The 22,512-nt window shown below is 43.7% G+C and overlaps 1 protein-coding gene across 1 annotated transcript; it reads right to left on the bottom strand.

Moving 5' to 3' along the window:
- Nucleotides 1-532: 532 nt before the first annotated feature.
- On the bottom strand, nt 533-20,863 carry TPRA1 (transmembrane protein adipocyte associated 1). The gene is made up of 11 exons (XM_075831795.1): nt 20,699-20,863; nt 17,989-18,173; nt 14,695-14,827; nt 13,326-13,412; nt 13,129-13,201; nt 12,824-12,903; nt 12,531-12,641; nt 11,586-11,646; nt 11,073-11,175; nt 9,279-9,359; nt 533-7,978 (listed from the first exon to the last, which is right to left on the bottom strand). Exons 2-11 carry the CDS (start codon nt 18,159-18,161, stop codon nt 7,747-7,749), a joined length of 1,134 nt encoding a protein of 377 aa, XP_075687910.1. The 5' UTR covers nt 18,162-18,173; nt 20,699-20,863; the 3' UTR covers nt 533-7,746.
- Between the last annotated feature and the right edge of the window lie 1,649 nt (nt 20,864-22,512).

Raw genomic sequence — 22,512 nt, 5'->3', positions numbered from 1 at the left:
GTCGCATCTACTCCAAAATGGTACCAATAAAAACTATAAGACGTCCCGCAAAAAAAAAAAGCCCTCCTACAATTGCATCGGCGACAAAATAAAAACGTTACGGCTCTTCAAATATGGAGACACAAAAACAAATAATTTTGAAAAGTGTTTTCACTGTGTAAAAGTAGGAAAACATACAAAATCTATACAAATTTGGTATCGTTGCAGTCGTAACAACCCGCTGAATAAAGTTATTGTGTTATTTATACCACACGGTAAACGGCATACATTTAGGACGCTAAAAGTGTGGCGAAATTGCTGGTTTTTTTTCTAATCCCCCCCCCCCCAAAAAAAAGTTTATAAATAAATTCTATGTACCCCAAAATGGTGCTATTAAAAATTACAACTTGTCCTGCAAAAAACAAGACCTTATACAGCTATGTCGACACAAAAATAAAAAGGTTAGAGCTCTTTGAATGAGACGATGAAAAAATTTAAAAAATGGCTGGTCATTAAGGGGTTAAAAACAATAAAAAAATAATAATAATAAGTCTTATGTTTCATCAAAGCAGCTTTATTTATTTTTTAATCTTTTACAACCATAAAAATATAATATTTACATTTCATAAAGTATCTTCATATTTACAGTCACATCAATAGATTCTCTCATAAGCCTCAGGAAAAAGCAAAGAAACGCGTGTGGTGCACAGACAGCGAATGAGCCGGGAAGGATTCAGGACACGCGACCCCGTGCGGCCTAATGGATGAGAATTACGTCAATCCTACAAAATAAGCGACGTGATTGGGAAGATGAAACCCAAAATACAAGTAGAATGACCCCACGTCGGTGGTTCCCATCCCTGGATACAGATGAGCTGATAGTGGGGGGGGGTGACTGACGTCTTATATAGCGGCACATTCACATGCAAGACAAATTTACAAATGGAAAAAAAAATTGTGACATTGAGCGGGCGAATGTAAATGTATCGCAAGACCGGGGCCTTCTAATAAGTCACACTGGTCTGTCCGGACATACCCTGGCGGTAAGTGCGTTTAAAATTTGGGACAAAGAAAAACATGGCAGCTTTACGCCAATTTGAACTCCATGTATAGAGCCTCGGAGTCTCATAAAAAGAGAGGAGTCCGTGGGATTGCCCAATGGGCCGTAGAATACAAAGAAAGATCAATGATTATTGGTTTTGATTGGCCAAAAGGAAACCACAATCTAATCCAATTAATTTGGCGGATGCATCGTAATGGCGGACAGATCCAATCGACTCACCTCTACTACTGTCCCCTACTGAAAACACAACTACAGTACGGGACACTTGTCCCCAGCGAGGCAGGGACTCCTAGCGTCATAGATAACTATGAGGCTCGGAGCCCGGCTCCCTGCAGTGTGTTCGGTCCGGGAAATGCGGCCGACGTACGGACCGTATATCACGGACCAAACACGTCCGTGTGTGAGAGGCCTAAGGGACCTTTTACACCAGCCAATTCAGGCCGTAAAAACGAGCGCCGATCAACGACACAAATCGTTGATCGGCGCTCTTTGGCTCCTTTAACAAGGCGCTATGATCGGTAATGTGTGGGGACGAGCGATCGTTACTACAATCACACTATGCATTTCCATCATGTCGGTTTGCCCGATCATTGGCCCGTGGCTTTAAATCAGGCACTGGAGAGATTAATCAGGGAATCGGTAAACCACTAATTATAGTCACACAAAACTTTGTTACTGGGGTATACAAAAATATGGAGTCTGCAACCTCCGGGAAACTAAAACTCCTAACATGAATGTCATGCTGGGAGTTGTAATTTCCCAACAGCTAGAGATCCAATGGCTGCAGACTACGGCTTTACATGGAAATGACTTCAGATTTTCACCTGTAATATCATTTTACGCCTGACCGGAGGCGCCGGAGATAACACGTTCGTGTCCTTATTACAAAACGAACATAAAAATACAGCATTTCAAAAATAGATTTCACATAAGTGCTTAAAGTTTGGTCTTGAACCCGGGGCCTCTCCAGCTGCTGCGAAACTACAACTGCCGGCATGCTCAGACGGTCAGGGTATGCTGGGGGTTGTAGTCTTGTAACTGCTGGAGAGCCACAGGTTGGAGACCACGGATTGTATATAGTTATTATGGTATCTGTACTTCTATAACGTCATTGCCTTCAATACTGCAACTTAAAGAGGTTCTCCTTCAAAGACCTCATATTAGGGTCCATAACATGACCGCAAGACCCAGACGCCATGTGACCTGATCTTCGATCGCCAAAGGATTCAATGTTGATTTAAGTTCGGTTCACTTGAACCACAGGGGGGGGGGGGTGTCTAGGTCCTGCAGCCGTAACATGGACCCTAAATGATCACTATGGCAGTAGGAGATAGTGAGATGTGTGATCTGCCGAGTCTTTCTAGCCTCAGCTCAGTCTAAAGCTAAGGATCTGAGTACCAGACTGGTTGCTAGGGACTTGCTGCCTGACAAGCACATTGACAATAGTTGTTAGGCAGTGTATCCCTAGCAACCAGTCTGTCTTAAGTGACTGACAGCAGAGCAGCAAAAAGCAGCTTAGATGCAGTCACAAGGCTATGTTAACATCTGTATCGGAGCCTCCACAGCAGATTTTGTCAGATTTGACAGGAAGAATTTTGTCAGATTTGATCGGAAGAACCGCGTTATTTTTCCCTGTGGAAACCGCTGATACTACAGATGAACCCATTATATGTCAATAGGGTCAGACGGGCGCCGGTGGAATCGGTTCTACGATACGATGGATTCCATTTATACGATGGGTAGTAATGAAATCCACGACACAGATGTGAACAGAGCCTTAATCTGTATTGTTAAAGGGCCGGTCCAGTCTATTGTAAATAACGCCTAGCCATTGTATAATGAAAAGTTCTGTTTCCTTCAAATATACCTGGTGTTTCAATTAATCACCCTATCCAAAATCTCTGCTGGTGGTCAGTGAAAGGAAACATTATTGTTTACACGCATAGGCTGAAAAATAGTCCTGCTCACACAGCTGATGGGTTAGTTGCAATGTATTAGCGTAGATAAAGCCTGAACAGCCTGAAGTCCGGGACATGAAACTGATTTATCCTACAGCTGTGTTTAGTTCCCAGAGGATTTCTGATACACTGTAACAAACTGCAGCTCGGTGAATACCACTAGGAATGGCCTCTGAAAGTAAAGGTTCACATTCACTGATAGCATGCAGAGATCTTGAAAATGGTGAGGAATTGAAACACAAGGGGGAGAATTTATTAAGATTGGCATTTCATACGCCGGTCTTAACATAATTATAGTAAGAATAAAATGCACCTCATTTATTAGGCGGTACATGAAAGCGAAATCTCATAACTGGTGTCGATTTGCGCCATAATTTACTCCATTCACTGGCGTAAATCATGGTCATTTTTTTGGCTGCTGGTGACCACGCCCACTTTTTTTTATAAAGTGTCAAGTACGGCGTTAAAAGTCCCAACGTTTTTCACAAAATAGCCATACGCCAAAATGTGCTACTTTTTTTCGCCAGAATATTCTCTCCAAAGTAGATTAGAAAGTTGCAAAACTTTTCATTATACGATTGAACTTTATTTATAAAAGACACCAAACCCCATTGCTGAAAAGTTTCTGAATACAGAGTACCCCTTTAAGTTCCTTATATACCAAGGCAACCGTAAACTTTGCAGCGATGACAGGATTTGCGTTCGGAATCTACAAGCGCTGAAATTCACATGATTTTGGGATCTCCCTCTATACAGGCACCTGTCTACTGTATATAGGGCTCAGAAGCAGTTTTATACTGGAAGCCCCTTGTACCCACATAAAATGACCCTATCAATGATGAATGTAATAAGGGATATTGATTGTCCTAACACAAAGACATTATATACAGATATGCAGAATACTACTACCCTCAATATGGAAACGAATGATGACCGATCCATACTCCCGTCAATCCGTGTGGTTGAGAAAAAACTGAAATGTCCTTTTTTAAAGGTTACCTATAGTATTAATCTACATAAAAAGTTGAGTAGCTTTGTAACTTATCTTGTACTGATTCCAACTTACAGCTGATACTACATTCCAGAATTGCGCTTACTTTTTTATTGGTTGCTTTTTTATTGAAAACAGTCAGCAAGTAGGTGGACAGAAACACAGAGCGTAGAAGCGCTCCTGAGATGCAGGTGACAGTTCGTATTTTTTCTACATCAGATTATTGTACAGAGTTGGTGTAAAGAGGATGTTTCTCAAAATTCAAATCAAAAGAACAAGTTCACTACGGACACTGAACAAGCAGGTGATGTTGGAAGATTTCAGCTCTGAAGCCTGCAAAATAGTGAGTGCTGATCTGGAGTATAACACAGGATGCAACCTGGGATCAGCAATGTAATGTATGTTCACAGTGACCCCACCAGCAGAATAGTGAGTGCAGCTCTGGAGTATAATACAGGATGTAACTCAGGATCAGTACAGGATAAGTAATGTAATGTATGTACACACTGACTCCACCAGCAGAATAGTGAGTGCAGCTCTGGAGTATAATACAGGATGTAACTCAGGATCAGTACAGGATAAGTAATGTAATGTATGTACACAGTGACTTCACCAGCAGAATAGTGAGTGCAGCTCTGGAGTATAATACAGGATGTAACTCCGGATCAGTGCAGGATAAGTAATGTAATATATGTACACAGTGACTCCACCAGCAGAATAGTGAGTGCAGCTCTGGAGTATAATACAGGATGTAACTCAGGATCAGTACAGGATAAGTAATGTAATGTATGTACACAGTGACTACACCAGCAGAATAGTGAGTGCAGCTCTGGAGTATAATACAGGATGTAACTCAGGATCAGTACAGTATATGTAATGTATGTACACAGTGACTCCACCAGCAGAATAGTGAGTGCAGCTCTGGAGTATAATACAGGATGTAACTCAGGATCAGTACAGGATAAGTAATGTAATGTATGTACACAGTGACTCCACCAGCAGAATAGTGAGTGCAGCTCTGGAGTATAATACAGGATGTAACTCAGGATCAGTACAGGATAAGTAATGTAATATATGTACACAGTGACTACACCAGCAGAATAGTGAGTGCAGCTCTGGAGTATAATACAGGATATAACTCAGGATCAGTACAGGATAAGTAATGTATGATGTATGTACACAGTGACTCCACCAGCAGAATAGTGAGTGCAGCTCTGGAGTATAATACAGGATGTAACTCAGGCAGGATCAGTATAGGATAAGTAATGTATATACACAGTGACTCCACCGGCAGAATTGTGAGTGCAGCTCTGGAGTATAATAAGTGGATGTAACTCAGGATCAGTACAGGATAAGTAATGTAATGTATGTACACAGTGACACCACCAGCAGAATAGTGAGTGCAGCTCTGGAGTATAATACAGCATGTAACTCAGGATCAGTACAGGATAAGTAATGTAATGTATGTACACAGTGACTCCACCAGCAGAATAGTGAGTGCAGCTCTGGAGTATAATACAGGATGTAACTCAGGATCAGTACAGGATAAGTAATGTATGTACACAGTGACTCCACCAGCAGAATAGTGAGTGCAGCTCTGGAGTATAATACAGGATGTAACTCAGGATCAGTACAGGATAAGTAATGTAATGTATGTACACAGGGACTCCACCAGCAGAATAGTGAGTGCAGCTCTGGAGTATAATACAGGATGTAACTCAGGATCAGTACAGGATAAGTAATGTATGTACACAGGGACTCCACCAGCAGAATAGTGAGTGCAGCTCTGGAGTATAATACAGGATGTAACTCAGGATCAGTACAGGATAAGTAATGTAATGTATGTACACAGTGACCCAACTTTTTATGTAGATTAAACGCTAATGGTATTTTAAGGTGAACAGGCTGTGAGACATATTACAATAAATGATTGATAAAGGCATATATATATATATATATAATAAAAAAACACCAATAAAATAACATCATGATATTCCAGGGCCTTAAGAAAATAAAAATCAGCAGTACGGCCAAGTCAAAAATAATTTTCTACACTATTTATAGACAATAATCTAATATAAGCTGACAGCAGTAGCGGCAGGTAGATCAGCAATGTTTATCGGCGAAACAGCCTTTCTTTACTGCCATATTAAGAATACACATTACTAGGTGGTCAGTGGGATTGAATGAGGGCAGTTTGACCTATATTCAGCCTCCTATTAAAGTAGGGACATCACCGGGGGAAGAAGCATAAATAATCAGAAATATCATTGCACCATTTACGGCAGCCTGTACTCTTATCATGTGCGCTGCCCAGCAGACCATTTGACATCACAACAGCCCGTCACCAGCACATCATCACAATACAGTCTGCCGGAAATGGTGTCTGCAGGGTAAAGGAGGAAAGCCTGAGTGGCAGGTGCATCACTTCGTAACAGGACACATTTGCCATTCAGGGCTTTAGGAAAGCTGGGTGACATTTATATCGGCCATATTGGCTGTCACCCAGCTTTCCTAGAATACATATAAACTAAGAGAAGTCTAAAAAGATTTTTTTTTTTAACATCTAAAAGAGGACAAATCAAGGTCTCTTTTTATGTTATGGGAATAACTGTTCTAAAATATTTTTTAGAAGTAAATAATTTAAAGGGATTGTCCATTTTTATTTAAATAAAACCTAATCATTGTCTAATGAAACGTTCTGAAACTTTCTAATATACTTTGTGTTCCAATATTTCACTGTGATCAGGATGGCTGCTTGCTGTCAGTGAATGAGAACATTCTAAGACTAAAAACCTGTCCTGATCATGTCCAACTAAGACCGGTATCTTTACAAGAGGGAGGGACATGTGATCATTTGTAATGAACCCTGCATCTGTTGGACGTGATCAGCACGGCTTTTCCTCCTCTGAATATAGACAAGAAAGTTTCTATTCACTGCCGGCAATCCGATATCTAGGAAACGGTGTGGAATAAAAGCACAATGTATATTAGAAAGTTTTAGAACTTTTCATTGTACAATGACTGAGCTTTATTTAGGTCAAACTTTTTTTCTGCCAATTCAAAGAGGAACAATCTCCAGGTATGTCCCTACTTCAACCTGAAAATCCAAGGTCATCAATAGTCAAGTGTTTCTTGCTTTGGATGACAACAGCCGCGGAGTCGTCAGCTGCCGGTGTACTCTTTCCTAAAAAGCGGATTCAATGCCATGAGATATACTCTGTATAGCCTGGCACATGTTAGGGTCTTCTCTGCCACAGGTACCACAGATATTGTATGAACCATGTGTGCATTCGGCGCTGCGTACTGAAAACGGGAAAGGCCAGGGAAGCCGATGCAGGCAAGGTCCCAGCTAGTCGGAGAGACCAGCATTCATTGAAGGGAGGCGGCACTGATCACGTCTGTACGGATGATCGCCACTCATTCAAAATCTGTGCCATGCCGGCCTCCACAATCACCCTCAAGGCTGACATTGGCACACGGGTCCTGGGTCAGCGACGTTCCCTCCTCCGACTGAAAGATTGCAAGAGCTTAGCAGCATTAGAGGTCTCGGGTATGATCGGTCTGATTTCCATGTGAGATTCGGCAAAAGAGCGTTGTTCATAGAGAAGGAAAAAAAATTATTTTTTTTTTACAGAGATTTGTATTCGTAGGAACTTTTTGCATCTTTTACCAACAACTGTAAACCCAGAGAATAGAGGTTATTTGGGCAGCACCTCTGTGAGATGTTGAGTGACTCTACCAAGAGCGGAGACTTAGGCGTTTATCGCTTTCCAGCGGTCGCTGTCAATGCTGTTAATGCTCCCAACGTGCGGCATGGAGGCCACGTCGTCTAGATAAGCGGCCGTGTCGATCTGAGTGTTGGAGTAAAATCCAGAGTCTGTGCCCTCTTTCTTTGCCACGGCATAGGGATGCGGGAGGTGGACGTCTGTGTCGTCCGGCTCGTCCACTTGGGATTTGTAGGAGAAAAGAATCTTGGGCTCGGATCTGGAATAAAGGAGACATCAGTAATGGAGAAAGGGACTGAACAGGGATTAGGACAAAGAATTATTACGTCCACCTCGAAGCACCAGGATACCATGTACAAAGAGAAACCGTCATTACATCCAAACATAGACGCCACCTCTAAAAGGTTAAAAGAAAGTTGTCTCATGAAGAGAACCCCTGTCCGCGTAATAGTAAATAAAAGGTCCTCCAGCACCTCCTGATGTCAAATCAATTTTTAAGAACAGTAAAAGTGAGATCGTGGTTTCTGACGCTTATGGGTTTCGAACACAAATCGAAGCTGATCATAGCATATTAGAGCCTATGGTCCGCCACTTCCCTCCACGAGCGAGAATGGAGTCATTCCGTAAAAGGGTCCCGTATTCTGGCAGGCACAAGCCATCCATTTATTACATCGGAATGGCCGCCATGTAATACTACATTACCCCAGCAGTGGGCGACGCAGGGGAAATGTCTGATTGGCCAAGGCTTTCCTTGGGGTGTCAGGAGCAGGGGTTGTATGTGATGAGACAAGCCTTTTAAGAGTCAGATATAAAACGGCCTGTAACAGGGAAATCTGAGACACTGTGTGAACCCCAATAATAGCTAAATTGCCCCATTAACAGCCGTATAGGAGATCCCATTAATAGTGCCAGCAGAGTTCCCCCATATACAATAGTGCCAGCAGTGTGCCCCCATAAACAAGTGCCAGCAGCGTGCCCCATAAACAATCATGCCAGCAGTGTGCCCATATAATCACAAGTGCCAAGAATGCCCCATAAACAATAGTGCCAGCAGCGTGCCCTCATAGTGCCTGCAGAGTGCCCCCATATACAATAGTGCCAGCAGAGTGCCCCATAAACAATAGTGCAAGTAGTGTGCCCCCATAAATAATAGTGCCAGAAGTGCCCCCATAAAGTGCCAGCAGTGTACCCCCATAAACAATAGTTCCAGCAGTGTGGCCCCATAAGAAAGTGCCAACAGTGTGCCCTCAAACAATAGTGCCAACAGTGTGCCCTCAAACAATAGTGCCAACAGTGTGCCCCAAAACGATCATGCCAGCAGTGTGCTCCCATAAACAATAGTGCCAGTAGTGCGCCCTCATAAACAATAGTGCCAAGAATACCCCCTTAGCATTGGTGCCAGCAGTGTGCATTATACCAGCAATGCTAGAAGAGCGCTGCCATTATGTTGTGGGTCTGGTCCAAAATCCTGTGCTGGTCGCCAGTTTTGATTTTCTAGCATGAACGGAGTCTACACGTAGTGATTATTGTCCATTTATAAGTCTTATTTAAATACTCACCCAAAAAAGCTTTTCAGGAATGCCACATACATGAGAGGAGCAAACAGGCTGAAGTATAAAAACGTGGTGATGTCGACGAGGCTGAGGAATAAAGAGATGCGCTGGTAAGTAACAACAGTCATGTCTCTTAAATAAATAAATAAATGGACAACCCAAGGATCCCAAGAGATAGTTTTGCAATTTTTTCTATTGCTCTGATGCATCTAAAATACAAAAAAAGCAACTTTGTATATAGTTTTCATTAAATATCTCCAACCGTTCTGTGTATACAGCTCCTATGGTCCCCATGGTAACAGACTACAAACAAACCATGTGTAGTCTGATCCCGCAGTCATGTGTTACTCCACTGCCTCTGTGTTCTCTCTTCTTGGTAACCGACATACCGTAGAGAAGAGGCAGATGGAAAAGAGTAATACAGGACTGCAGAATTAGACTACACATGATTTGTTTGTAGTCTGTTACCATGGAGACATATAGGTCTGCATATATTAAACTGTTTTTTTTATTTTTTAACCAAGACTTTTTGCAAAGTTGCTTACTTTTTTTTTTTACATGCATCACGACAATAAAAATATGGTTGCAAATATCTACATACCCATTACCATGTATATTATTCTGCAACGCTATCACCAGTCCCAGATGCAGAAAATATTCCATGTATTATCTACTTTCTGTGGGTATTTCTTTCGTATTTGTTCTGTAATTTGGAATAAATGTTCTGACGGGTTAGAGTTGAATTCATCATCAGATTATTTTTGCTCCCACAGTCTCAGTCTCGTACATTTTCATTTGCAGGGTGGCTGAGAATCTGATGACGGGGTGTCAAGTAATATTTGCCTGATGAATGTGCTCAACCGGTGCTATCCCGATACCGGACTGCTAAAAATAACGTGGAATTAACCATTTGTTATAACATACAAAATCGAAAAATGTAGCCATCTATATTTCAGGGTATGAACTGGATTTGACATCACCATCTGATCTTGTTCCATTCACTTGACCCTTGTATCATTACATCCTAACCCCATGATCTTTCCACTTTTTGTCACCGACCTTCCTTACATGACACTTCCATGCAGCCCTGTCCTCACTAACATCATCAAGAGAAAACAGGCCACTGCTACCCACTCAATCAGCAATCACTCCCTGAAATACTCTGCGCTGCTGGGGACCCTGCTTCTTCCACTATAGAACTGTCTCTAACCTCCCATTTGTCTCCAATCCCCTCCTCACAGCGTGACTTGCAGCCCCGACTCCACTAATGAGTGGCCAGGTTACTGCTCCCCCCACTCCTCTACTGAAATACTCTGTGCAGCTGGGGACCATGCTCCGTCCACTATGTATCTTTCAGTCTGTGATCTCCCACTTGCCTCTATTCCCCTCCTCACAGCATGACACTGCCCCTGTCACCTGCAGCCTCATCTCCACTAATGAGTGGACAGGTTACTGCTCCCCGCACTCCTATACTGAAATACTCTGTGCAGCTGGGGACCGTGCTCCGTCCACAATGTATCTTTCAGTCTGCGACCTCCCACCTGTACCTATTCCCCTCCTGACATTAGGACACTGCCTCTGTCACATACAGCCCCGTCCTCACTAACATCATCACGAGTGGTCAGGTCACTGCCCCCCACTAGATCAGAACACTCCTCTCCTGCCGTTACCACAATCTTCTTGGCTGCAGGTTGTCATATTTCCGTCCATATCAAAAGCACTGAACGCACAGAAAAGTACTAATAAAGACGCTGGTCAAGAATGGTAATAAAAAGCTGCACTTTGTAGAACTTTACTCACCACAGCCCATTAATGATTTCCGCACACAGCAGGGCGCTTCCTATTCCTTGCACCAAATTCAGCACAGCCAGGATTATGGCGTACACATAAAAACTCTTCCTTGCTGCAGGAGACACCCCAGAATACATAGGCAGAAAGGTTAATATCATGTGATAGTGAAATCTATCCCGACAGGGGATGGATATATAGATATATATATATACACAAGCTGTTACATTCCCGGTGTCTTTGCCGTATATAATTATCTATAGCTACCAACAGCTAGAGGCCAGGAGGTTACTGGTTGGGGAACACTGGCCTATACAATGGCTCAACCTCTTATGTGGTTCATGGACTATGCAAACCCGAAAATCAAATTTTGGGATCTGAGCTTTTGATACGGGTTACGGACACATAATAGAGGAAGCTTAGATCAGATATACAGCAGAGTTAGTCCACCACGTATACAGTCATGGGCATTATGGACCCGGAATATGGACTTCACGTACAGATGGGCTCATGCCCTTCACTCACATGGTAGAGAGATCCGGTCTTTCAGTGGAGTTTTGGGGAGTATGGAAACCAATGTATAAACCTAGAGACGAGAAAGGACAGAAGAGAATGCTAAATATGAACAGATGTGATAGACAATTCTAAGGAAGCAAAACCCCATAAGACTTACATGAGAGCCCACCCCCCCCCCCCCCCAAAAAATAAAAATAAATATTCACCCAGATTCTTAACCCACTTACTTTTATGTCTACAATTATGGTGCTAAAAACTATCCAAATACTATACAGCAAAATCCATCTACACCTGAATTAAAGGGGTTGTACAGGATTAGAAAAAACATGGCTGCTTTCTTCCAAAAACAGCGCCACACCTGTCCAAAGATTGTGCGTGGTATTGCATCGCGGCTCGATTCACTTTGACAGAGCTCAGCCGCAATACCAGACGCAACCCATGGACAATTGTGGCGCTGTTTCTCAAAGAAAGCAGCCATGCTTTTCTAATCTTGTACAACCCCTTTAATGGGATCTGATGAGTGCTGGAATATCAGACGGTCATAGTGAGCCTCCAAGAGACTCCTACTCTGGACGAATTAGCACGACCATGTATTACATGGTCACATATTCATTTGAATGGGCACCATGCAATACACACTGAAATGTGTTGCTGCCCGCAGCTTCCCCTGATATTAGCAGATGATCACTGATGGTTACAGTAGATGGATGACTCCTTTTCATAAGCGGGCACACTGGTGACTCAGTGATTAAGGGGGACCTGCTGCAGGGACCACATGTGATCTGCCGTTACCACTGGGGGGATCGCTTGTCCACTGAAATCAATAATACACAGATGCCGGAAATCCTCTCTACTCTGGCTAATAAAGGGTGCAGGGAATATATAAAGGGGATGCCCAAAAGGAGAAACCCCTTAAAAGGGTAGACAATATTACACCATTATGGACGATCTTACCAGGAAGAAAAAGCAGGAGCTAGCGAGCCAGAAGTGCCTGCCGCCATGTCCATAGATGTTAAAGTCCTCCGCTGACAGATGGGCGTCTGGGTAAAGGATTTCCAGAGTCCCCTAAATAAAGAAAAATAAGACCAATAATACTTTATATTTATAGGACTATGTTTGTATTACTTGGGGGAATTGTTCAAGTCAAGACAAATTAATTGACTTCTGAATGAGAAAAAATAACATTTCAGGAGAGAATTCTCACTATTGATTCACCTACAAAAACATAAAACTTCTGAATAATTTACCTGCGTTACAGAGTAACCCAGTGAGAGCACGGCCGTGATCGCCAGCACCCGCTTTACACTGGATTTACTTTCAAGATGACCTGCAAAATAGGACGAGATTATCACATAGAACAAGGTTAAAGTACAACAGCGAGCGTGTGTATTCCGGCTGTGCTCCCTCCAGTGACTGGAGTGGCACAATGGCAATGTCTGTGCGATTACCATGACGCAAAGTACATGAAGGCGCGGAAACTACCTCCCTTCCTGAACATACTATTATGTCAAGAGGGGGATAAGGTGTTATAACAAACCAAAAAGTCACTCACCGAAAGCAATACCCAGGATGATAACACTCAGTTCTATGGCCAGCAGGAAAAACCTGGTGATTTCCCACAAAACCTAAGAAAACAAAAAAGAGAAAACAGTGGGAACCATCCAGGACGACATGGCCTTATCTCCACAGCACCATAGACACACACACAGATGTAATTGGCGGCATGGCTTGCTAAGAACAGGATCTTACCTTGTCTGTGACAGTAGCCGCACTGGATGAACTGACCGTCATGGACACAATCGCTCGGGCGATCCCCACAAGGGCCACGACAAAGACCTGCAACAAAAATAAGAACAAAAAAGGTCCAAAATTCTCAGCAGATTAATTTTAAGACCTATGAACATATGTATAGAACTCCCTTTATAAAGTCAAAAAGTTCTATCCGGCTGAAGCTACCACTAGGGGGAGCTTATGAGTGTACTGAAGACAGATTTATTTTTGAGTCCAACCTCCGGCTGCTGTGCATTTTTCTCTGATGCCTCATTCCCCCTAGCTGTCAATCACCGGTAGCACTTCCTGTATCGGTGACTACTCTGCCTACTCATGTAATAAACACAATAGCTGTGGTCCCTGATAGTTATTCTGTGCATCAAAAAGACCTGCTCATAGTGCAGCGAAGGGAGCAGCAAGATGGTGCCCGGTCATTGCATAAACTGGGAGGTGATAGAGAAGAATGAAAAGAAAATACAGATATTGGGGGTTGCGTGCTGTTGGCAATAACTCAGCACAGAACTAGGCTTTTGTATCTACTTTTAAATGTTAAAGGGGTTTTCCACGACCGGACAACTGATGACCTATCCACCAGATAGGTCATCGGTATATGATCAGTGGGGGTTCGACACCAGGACCCCATACCGATCAGCTGCTCCGGCTGCCTCTGGGCACCGGAAGTCCATGCCGGAAGCGGATGGCTCCGGAATAGCGGCCGAGCAGCAGTACTGTATTCAAATGAATAGGAGCAGAGCTGAAGTTCTGCAAAATGGCCAATATGCAGTAGTCGGAAGCCATCTGCTTCCGGCTCCAACTACTGCATACCATTGAAAACATCCGATGCCGGGAGGCAGCTGCTCGGTTGGGGGGCTGGGTGTCGGACCCGCACCAATCACCTATCCTGTGGATAGGTCATTAGTTGTCAGGTCGTGGAAAAGTAAAAAAAATAAAAATAAAATTGTCATACACCCTATTAGGGAATTCTGGGTTAATATTGGGGGGTCCTCAGTTCAGGATCCTCATCTCTTGTGCAGAGTAGACAGCAGTTACATAGGATATCTCTCTCTCCGGAGGACCTGTCCTGTATTACACAGACAACACATTGATATGAATGGACACTGTGTAATACTTCATTTCCCCTGTGGTGGCGCTGCAGGGAAACTGAACATTTACTGCCAGGTTTCCACACAGATTACAGCTGATCACTGGGGGTCTCAGCAGGGGGACACTTTATGATCTGCTTATTGTCAAGGGACCCTTGTAACAAGTAGAGATTGATCGAATAGGAGAACACCGTTAGTGGGTTAATCTGATCTCACAGAAAATAAAATAAAAAGGGCAGACTTACGAGGATGTAGAAAGTGGTGAAGATCGGACTTGATGTGACTCTAATTTTCGCTCTGGCGGAGGGCAACTTCCACAGCAGGAACATGAAGAAGACGACATTGGGAATTAAAAGCAAGAGGTCCCAATATCTCACCCTGAGAGGAGGACAAGTTGTCAATGTTTACAACAATAACATTAATAACAAGCTGCACTCACTATTCTGCTGGTGGAGTCACTGTGTACATACATTACATTACTTATCCTGTACTGATCCTGAGTTACATCCTGTATTATACTCCAGAGCTGCACTCACTATTCTGCTGGTGGAGTCACTGTGTACATACATTACATTACTTATCCTGTACTGATCCTGAGTTACATCCTGTATTATACTCCAGAGCTGCACTCACTATTCTGCTGGTGGAGTCACTGTGTACTTACATTACATTACTTATCCTGTACTGATCCTGAGTTACATCCTGTATTATACTCCAGAGCTGCACTCACTATTCTGCTGGTGGAGTCACTGTGTACATACATTACTTATCCTGTACTGATCCTGAGTTATATCCTGTATTATACTCCAGAGCTGCACTCACTATTCTGCTGGTGGAGTCACTGTGTACATACATTACATTACTTATCCTGTACTGATCCTGAGTTATATCCTGTATTATACTCCAGAGCTGCACTCACTATTCTGCTGGTGGAGTCACTGTGTACATACATTACATTACTTATCCTGTACTGATGCTGAGTTATATCCTGTATTATACTCCAGAGCTGCACTCACTATTCTGCTGGTGGAGTCACTGTGTACATACATTACATTACTTATCCTGTACAGATCCTGAGTTACATCCTGTATTATACTCCAGAGCTGCACTCACTATTCTGCTGGTGGAGTCACTGTGTACATACATGACATTACTTATCCTGTACTGATCCTGAGTTACATCCTGTATTATACTCCAGAGCTGCACTCACTATTCTGCTGGTGGAGTCACTGTGTACATACATTATATTACTTATCCTGTACTGATCCTGAGTTATATCCTGTATTATACTGCAGAGCTGTACTCACTATTCTGCTGGTGGAGTCACTGTGTACATACATTAGGCCTCATTCCCACGACAGGGTTTCCCGGCCGGATGCCGGCCGTTCATAAATCGGCCGGCACCCGGCTGCATTAGGAATAATAGACGACCGATTTTTTGCCGGCCTGGAAAACCGGCCGTCAAAAAATAGGAAATGCTCTATCTTCGGCCGGGTACCCGGCCCCCATAGAAGTCTATGGGGCCGGGTAATACCCGGCCATCACCGGGATGTGTCCCGAGTGATGGCCGGGTTTTCCGGCGCTTGCGCTCTATCTCCTCCTCCTCACAGCGCAGAGTGCATGTGAGGAGGAGGAGTTGATGCCGTTCTGACGAATGGCATCGCTGCACACTGTGTGGCAGGGCCGGGGTGTACAGCAGGTGGAGGGAGCGCTGCGCTGGCTCCCTTCCCCTGCTTGTTTTAAAAGCGCCCTGGCCCGGCGACACCTTCGATGGCGCCGCTAGCAGCTGCTGCTGCTGCAGCTGCTGCTACTACTGTAGCGACGCCACTATAGCAGAGCAGGGAGGTATCTCCCCGCTCTGCTATGTGCTAGCCCCACTTTAACTCCTTGAAGGAGCGGAATCCCCGTGTTTTCGGGGATTCCGCTCCTGGACAGAGCGCTTGATGTCTCTGTCCATATCTGGGCCGTGACATCAGGGAAAACTCCTGAAGCGGAATCCCCGAACACATGGGGATTCCCCTTCAGGAGTTGCCACTGATGTCACTGTCCAGATCTGCCCGGCCCGGCACGGATGCAAAACTTTATGCAAACCGGCCGGGCAAAATGGACGATTTTACCGGCCGGCACTCGGGCTCGGGCGGCACCCTGTCGTGTGAATCCCGCCTTACATTACTTATCCTGTATTGATCCCGAGTTACATCCTGTATTATACTCCAGAGCTGCACTCACTATTCTGCTGGTGGAGTCACTGTTTACATACATTACTTATCCTGTACTGATCCGGAGTTACATCCTGTATTATACTCCAGAGCTGCACTCACTATTCTTCTGGTGAAGTCACTGTGTATATACATTACATTACTTATCCTGTACGGATCCTGAGTTACATCCTGTATTATACTCCAGAGCTGCACTCACTATTCTGCTGGTGGAGTCACTGTGTACATACATTACATTACCTATCTTGTACTGATCCTGAGTTACATCCTGTATTATACTCCAGAGCTGCACTCACTATTCTGCTGGTGGAGTCACTGTGTACATACATTACATTACTTATCCTATACTGATCCTGAGTTACATCCTGTATTATACTCCAGAGCTGCACTCACTATTCTGCTGGTGGAGTCACTGTGTACATACATTACATTACTTATCCTGTACTGATCCTGAGTTACATCCTGTATTATACTCCAGAGCTGCACTCACTATTCTGCTGGTGGAGTCACTGTGTACATACATTACATATACTGTACTGATCCTGAGTTACATCCTGTATTATACTCCAGAGCTGCACTCACTATTCTGCTGGTGGAGTCACTGTGTACATACATTACATTACTTATCCTGCACTGATCCTGAGTTAGAGCCTGTATTATACTCCAGAGCTGCACTCACTATTCTGCTGGTGGAGTGACTGTGTACATACCTTACATTACTTACACTGTACTGATCCTGAGTTACATCCTGTATTATACTCCAGAGCTGCACTCACTATTCTGCTGGTGGAGTCACACTGTACATACATTACATTACTTATCCTGTACTGATCCTGAGTTATATCCTGTATTATACTCCAGAGCTGCACTCACTATTCTGCTGGTGGAGTCACTGTGTACATACATTACTTATCCTGTACTGATCCTGAGTTACATCCTGTATTATACTCCAGAGCTGCACTCACTATTCTGCTGGTGGAGTCACTGTGTACATACATTACATTACTTATCCTGCACTGATCCTGAGTTAGAGCCTGTATTATACTCCAGAGCTGCCCTCATTATTCTGCTTGTTGTCAGACAGTCCACTAGCAAGTTTAGCTGAGGTACAGTGACATTTTTTTAATCCGACACTCAATAATCCAGAAATGTAGATAATATGGCACTTGTTTTCAGCACAAAACTGCATGACTATATTAAATTTAACAGCACTGGACCCAGAAGACCCTCATAAATGTCATATTAAGGGAAATGTTCCTGTTTAGAATGTGTGGGAAATTGCATCAATGTTATAATTCTGGATATAAGTAAATCCCATACCTGGAGCTTCTAATGTCTTCATACAGGATGACCAGACACACATGCGGTACAGTAACATTGGCGCCGCTGATGCCAGGAGACGTTGCTGGCTGCATTGATGTCACGTATGATGAGGGAGTGAAGGACGAGGAGGTGACATTGGTGACAAAGCTGTCCTGGATCTCCGAAAACATCCTGAGTGTGATCTGTGCGGGACAAAGGGCAAGAATGAGCGGAGAGAGTCAGAGGACTTCCTGCGGAGATAAAAATCACAGCTACAAGAGAAAAACGGACCATAGCACAAGCCCCAGGGCTAAAAATGTCCCTCCCAATAGATCATGTGACGAGGTATTCAATTTACTTAGAGGCGTTGTCCAGTTCAGAAAACCCATTTTCATACACCCTATTAGGAGCGTGGAGGGGGTCCTCTGTTCAGGATCCTCATCTCTTGGGCAGAGTGGAGAGCAGAAAACACATTGATATGAATGGACACTGTGTAATGCTTCATTTCTCCTGTGGTGGCGCTGCAGGGGAACTGAACACTTACTGCCAGGTTTCCATCCCAGATTACAGCTGATCGCTGGGGGTCTCAGCAGGGGGAGAATTTGTGATCAGTTTATTGTCAGGAATCCTTCTAACAAGTAGGGGTTTTCCAAAGTGGAGAACCCCTTTAAAAGAGGAGGAGTAGTCCGCAAGTGCAAGGAGGGGTTGTCTACATTCAGTCCTTCCACAGCTTTAAACGCTCATGTCTGTGCTCCATGGACAATATTCATTAAAAACTAAGTAATACCCACTGTATAGAAATATCCATCTCTAGAGAGGGGACATGTTTAATCAAAGCCTAAACCTGGATGCTGTGGCCCCCAATAAAAGCAATTGGGGGACAATTTTTAACAAAAGCTGCAGTGGTAATTCAGAACACACGTGCTTGGATTATTTATAATCCTTATTTAATAAAAAAAGTTCTGCAACTCCCTAACATGCTTTGCATATCAATTCCTCACCATTTCTAAGATCTCTGTTTGCTGTCAGTGGGCTAAATTATTATTCTGCCCCTTCAGAGGCTAAAAGAAACGGCCCCATTCATATTTGTATTGTAACGAGCCCTGCAGCTGTGTGTGTCAGCACATGATCAGGACAGTTTTTCCAACCGCTGTATGTAATCAAGAATGTTTCTATTGACTGATGGCAAGCAGGGATCTTGAAAACATTGTAAGTTATTGAAACATGAAATATATTAGAAAGCAGCAGAACTTTTCACTATATAATGATTAGAGGGGTATCCTAACTAATTTTAAGGGTATATTGATAGGATGTGCCCCCCTATCTCTGAAAGGTGGGGGTCAGACTGCTCAGTAGTCGGAGAGCGTTGGTGGGAGGCGTAATCCTTGCAATATTACTGGTCACTCAGCTTTCCCATATTCCTGAATAGCAAATATAACTGAATAAATAGTCGGATTTGCCTTTCACCCCCATAGAAACTTGGGTAACAACCTGAGGGGATTGTTCTGGTGGCCAGAGTAGTTGTCACTCAGCTTTCCCAGAAAAACAAAATAAAAAGTGTATTTATATACAATTCTATAATAAAGTTTGTGTATCAATTCTTCACGGATTTTAAGATCTCTGCTTGCTGTCATTTAAGAGACTAGTTAAAAGGGTTTGCTTTTTTTCCAGAAACAGCTTGACTCCAGCCTATGGGCTGTGATCAAATGGGGCTGAACTGCAATACCAGACACAGCCCACGGACAAGAGTGGCGCTGTTTCTGAAAAAAGTAAGCCTTTGTTTTCTAATCTCGAAACCCCTTGAAATGGGAACCTTCGCGTCTCACTTTCATCTCAGTGGAGCCCGCTGGAGAGCCGCACTGTAGCGATATAGAGAGAAGATACAATGTAATCATGAAACTCTCAGAACCTCCCGCAGGATTTCCTAAACTCAAGGAATGAGGAAATCCATCAGAAGTGGCTGTAATTGCGGTGACGGTTGTGAACTTGTTACTTGTTACGATGGGAAATTAACCCATTGGTGACTGGTTTAGCATCAAGACGATCAAGTCATTAAGAAATGAACATAAACCCTCATCCTCCAAATATCTTTAGCGTCCTCTGTACCCCCTCCTCAGCCTTCTCTGTGCCGATCCTTAACCCCCAAGTTTGCCTCCGCTGTGCCCCCTCCTCAGCCCAGAATTTGTCTCCTCTGTGCCCCCCCCCCCCCCCTCAGGCTAAAACCAGCTTTGTCTGTGCCCCCCCTCAAACCCCAAATAAGGCTTTTCTATATTCAATCTTTAGACCCAAAGTGGCTTCCTCCGTGCCCCCTTCTCAGCCTCCTCCGTGCCCCCTCCTCAGCCTCCTCCGTGCCCCCTCCTCATTCTCCCCTGTGCCCCCTCCGTGCCGCCTCCTTTGTGCCCCCTCCACTATAGCCCTCTTCTCAGCTCAGTCTTTTCTGTACCCCCTACGTGCCCGCTCCTTAGCCTCCTCTGTGCCCCTTCCATAGCCTCCTCTGTGCCCCCTCCTCAGTCTCCCCCCTTCACCCAATTCCTCAGTGCCCCCTCCTCAGCATAAAACCAGTGTGTAACCCTGTATTACCTCTCTATGTCCCCGGAACCCATCACACTTTCTATACTCCGCAGACCTCCTCTGTTTACACTCCCGCCCCCTACACCGCGCTCCCACTTCTCGTTCTGCCCGCTCCTCACCCCCTTCCCCCGGACACACACACGTTACCCATGGTTACCTCTCATGAACTTGACAGCGGATCACGGGTGTTTCTGTCCCGCCCCCTGTACGCAGAAACCCTCTGATCCGGTCTCACCGTGATCGATGACTCGTCGCTCTATTGTCACTCCTGCGGAGTGCCGAGCGATGGATGCAGCTGCATCCGGAACACAGATCCTGAATCGTTGACACGTGATCTGTGACTCCGCAGTGCTGCCTGTCAATGAGAAGAAGAGTCCAGAACTGTCAGGAGAATGTGACACTGTAATCTATGAACATCCAGAAGAACAAGCACCAACGTGATCCACCATAAAATACCAACATGATCCTCTATAAAACACCAACATCATCCACCATAAAACACCAACATCATCCACTATAAAACACCAACATGATCCACTATAAAACACCAACATCATCCACTATAAAACACCAACATGATCCACTATAAAACACCAACATCATCCACCATAAAACACCAACATCATCCACCATAAAACACCAACATCATCCAGCATAAAACACCAACATCATCCAGCATAACACACCAACATGATCCTCTATAAAAGACCAACATCATCCACCATAAAACACCAACATCATCCACCATAAAACACCAACATCATCCACCATAAAACACCATCATCCACCATAAAACACCAACATCATCCACTATAAAAAACCAACATGATCCACTATAAAACACCAACATCATCCACCATAAAACACCAACATCATCCACTATAGAACACCAACATGATCCACTATAAAACACCAACGTCATCCACCATAAAACACCAACATCACCCAGCATAACACACCAACATCATCCAGCATAACACACCAACATCATCCATCATAAAACACCAACATGATCCACTATAAAACACCAACATCATCCACTATAAAACACCAACATCATCCACTATAAAACACCAACATCATCCACTATAAAACACCAACATCATCCACTATAACACACCAACATCATCCACCATAACACACCAACATCATCCACCATAACACACCAACATCATCCATCATAAAACACCAACATCATCCACTATAAAACACCAACATCATCCACCATAAAACACCAACATGATCCACTATAAAACACCAACATGATCCACTATAAAACACCAACATCATCCATCATAAAACACCAACATCATCCACTATAAAACACCAACATCATCCACCATAAAACACCAACATCATCCACCATAAAACACCAACATGATCCACTATAAAACACCAACATGATCCACCATAAAACACCAACATCATCCACCATAAAACACCAACATCATCCACCATAAAACACCAACATCATCCACCATAAAACACCAACATCATCCACCATAAAACACCAACATGATCCACTATAAAACACCAACATCATCCACTATAAAACACCAACATGATCCACTATAAAACACCAACATCATCCACCATAACACACCAACATCATCCACCATAACACACCAACATAATCCACCATAACACACCAACATCATCCATCATAAAACACCAACATCATCCACTATAAAACACCAACATCATCCACCATAAAACACCAACATCATCCACTATAAAACACCAACATGATCCACTATAAAACACCAACATCATCCATCATAAAACACCAACATCATCCACTATAAAACACCAACATCATCCATCATAAAACACCAACATCATCCATCATAAAACACCAACATCATCCACTATAAAACACCAACATGATCCACTATAAAACACCAACATCATCCACCATAACACACCAACATCATCCACCATAACACACCAACATCATCCATCATAAAACAC

The sequence above is a fragment of the Rhinoderma darwinii genome, chromosome 7, assembly GCF_050947455.1.
Source record: "Rhinoderma darwinii isolate aRhiDar2 chromosome 7, aRhiDar2.hap1, whole genome shotgun sequence".
NCBI classification, from domain to species: domain Eukaryota; kingdom Metazoa; phylum Chordata; class Amphibia; order Anura; family Rhinodermatidae; genus Rhinoderma; species Rhinoderma darwinii.
The sequence above is the reverse complement of the archived record's forward strand: the minus strand, read 5'-3'. Positions and strand labels throughout refer to the sequence as shown.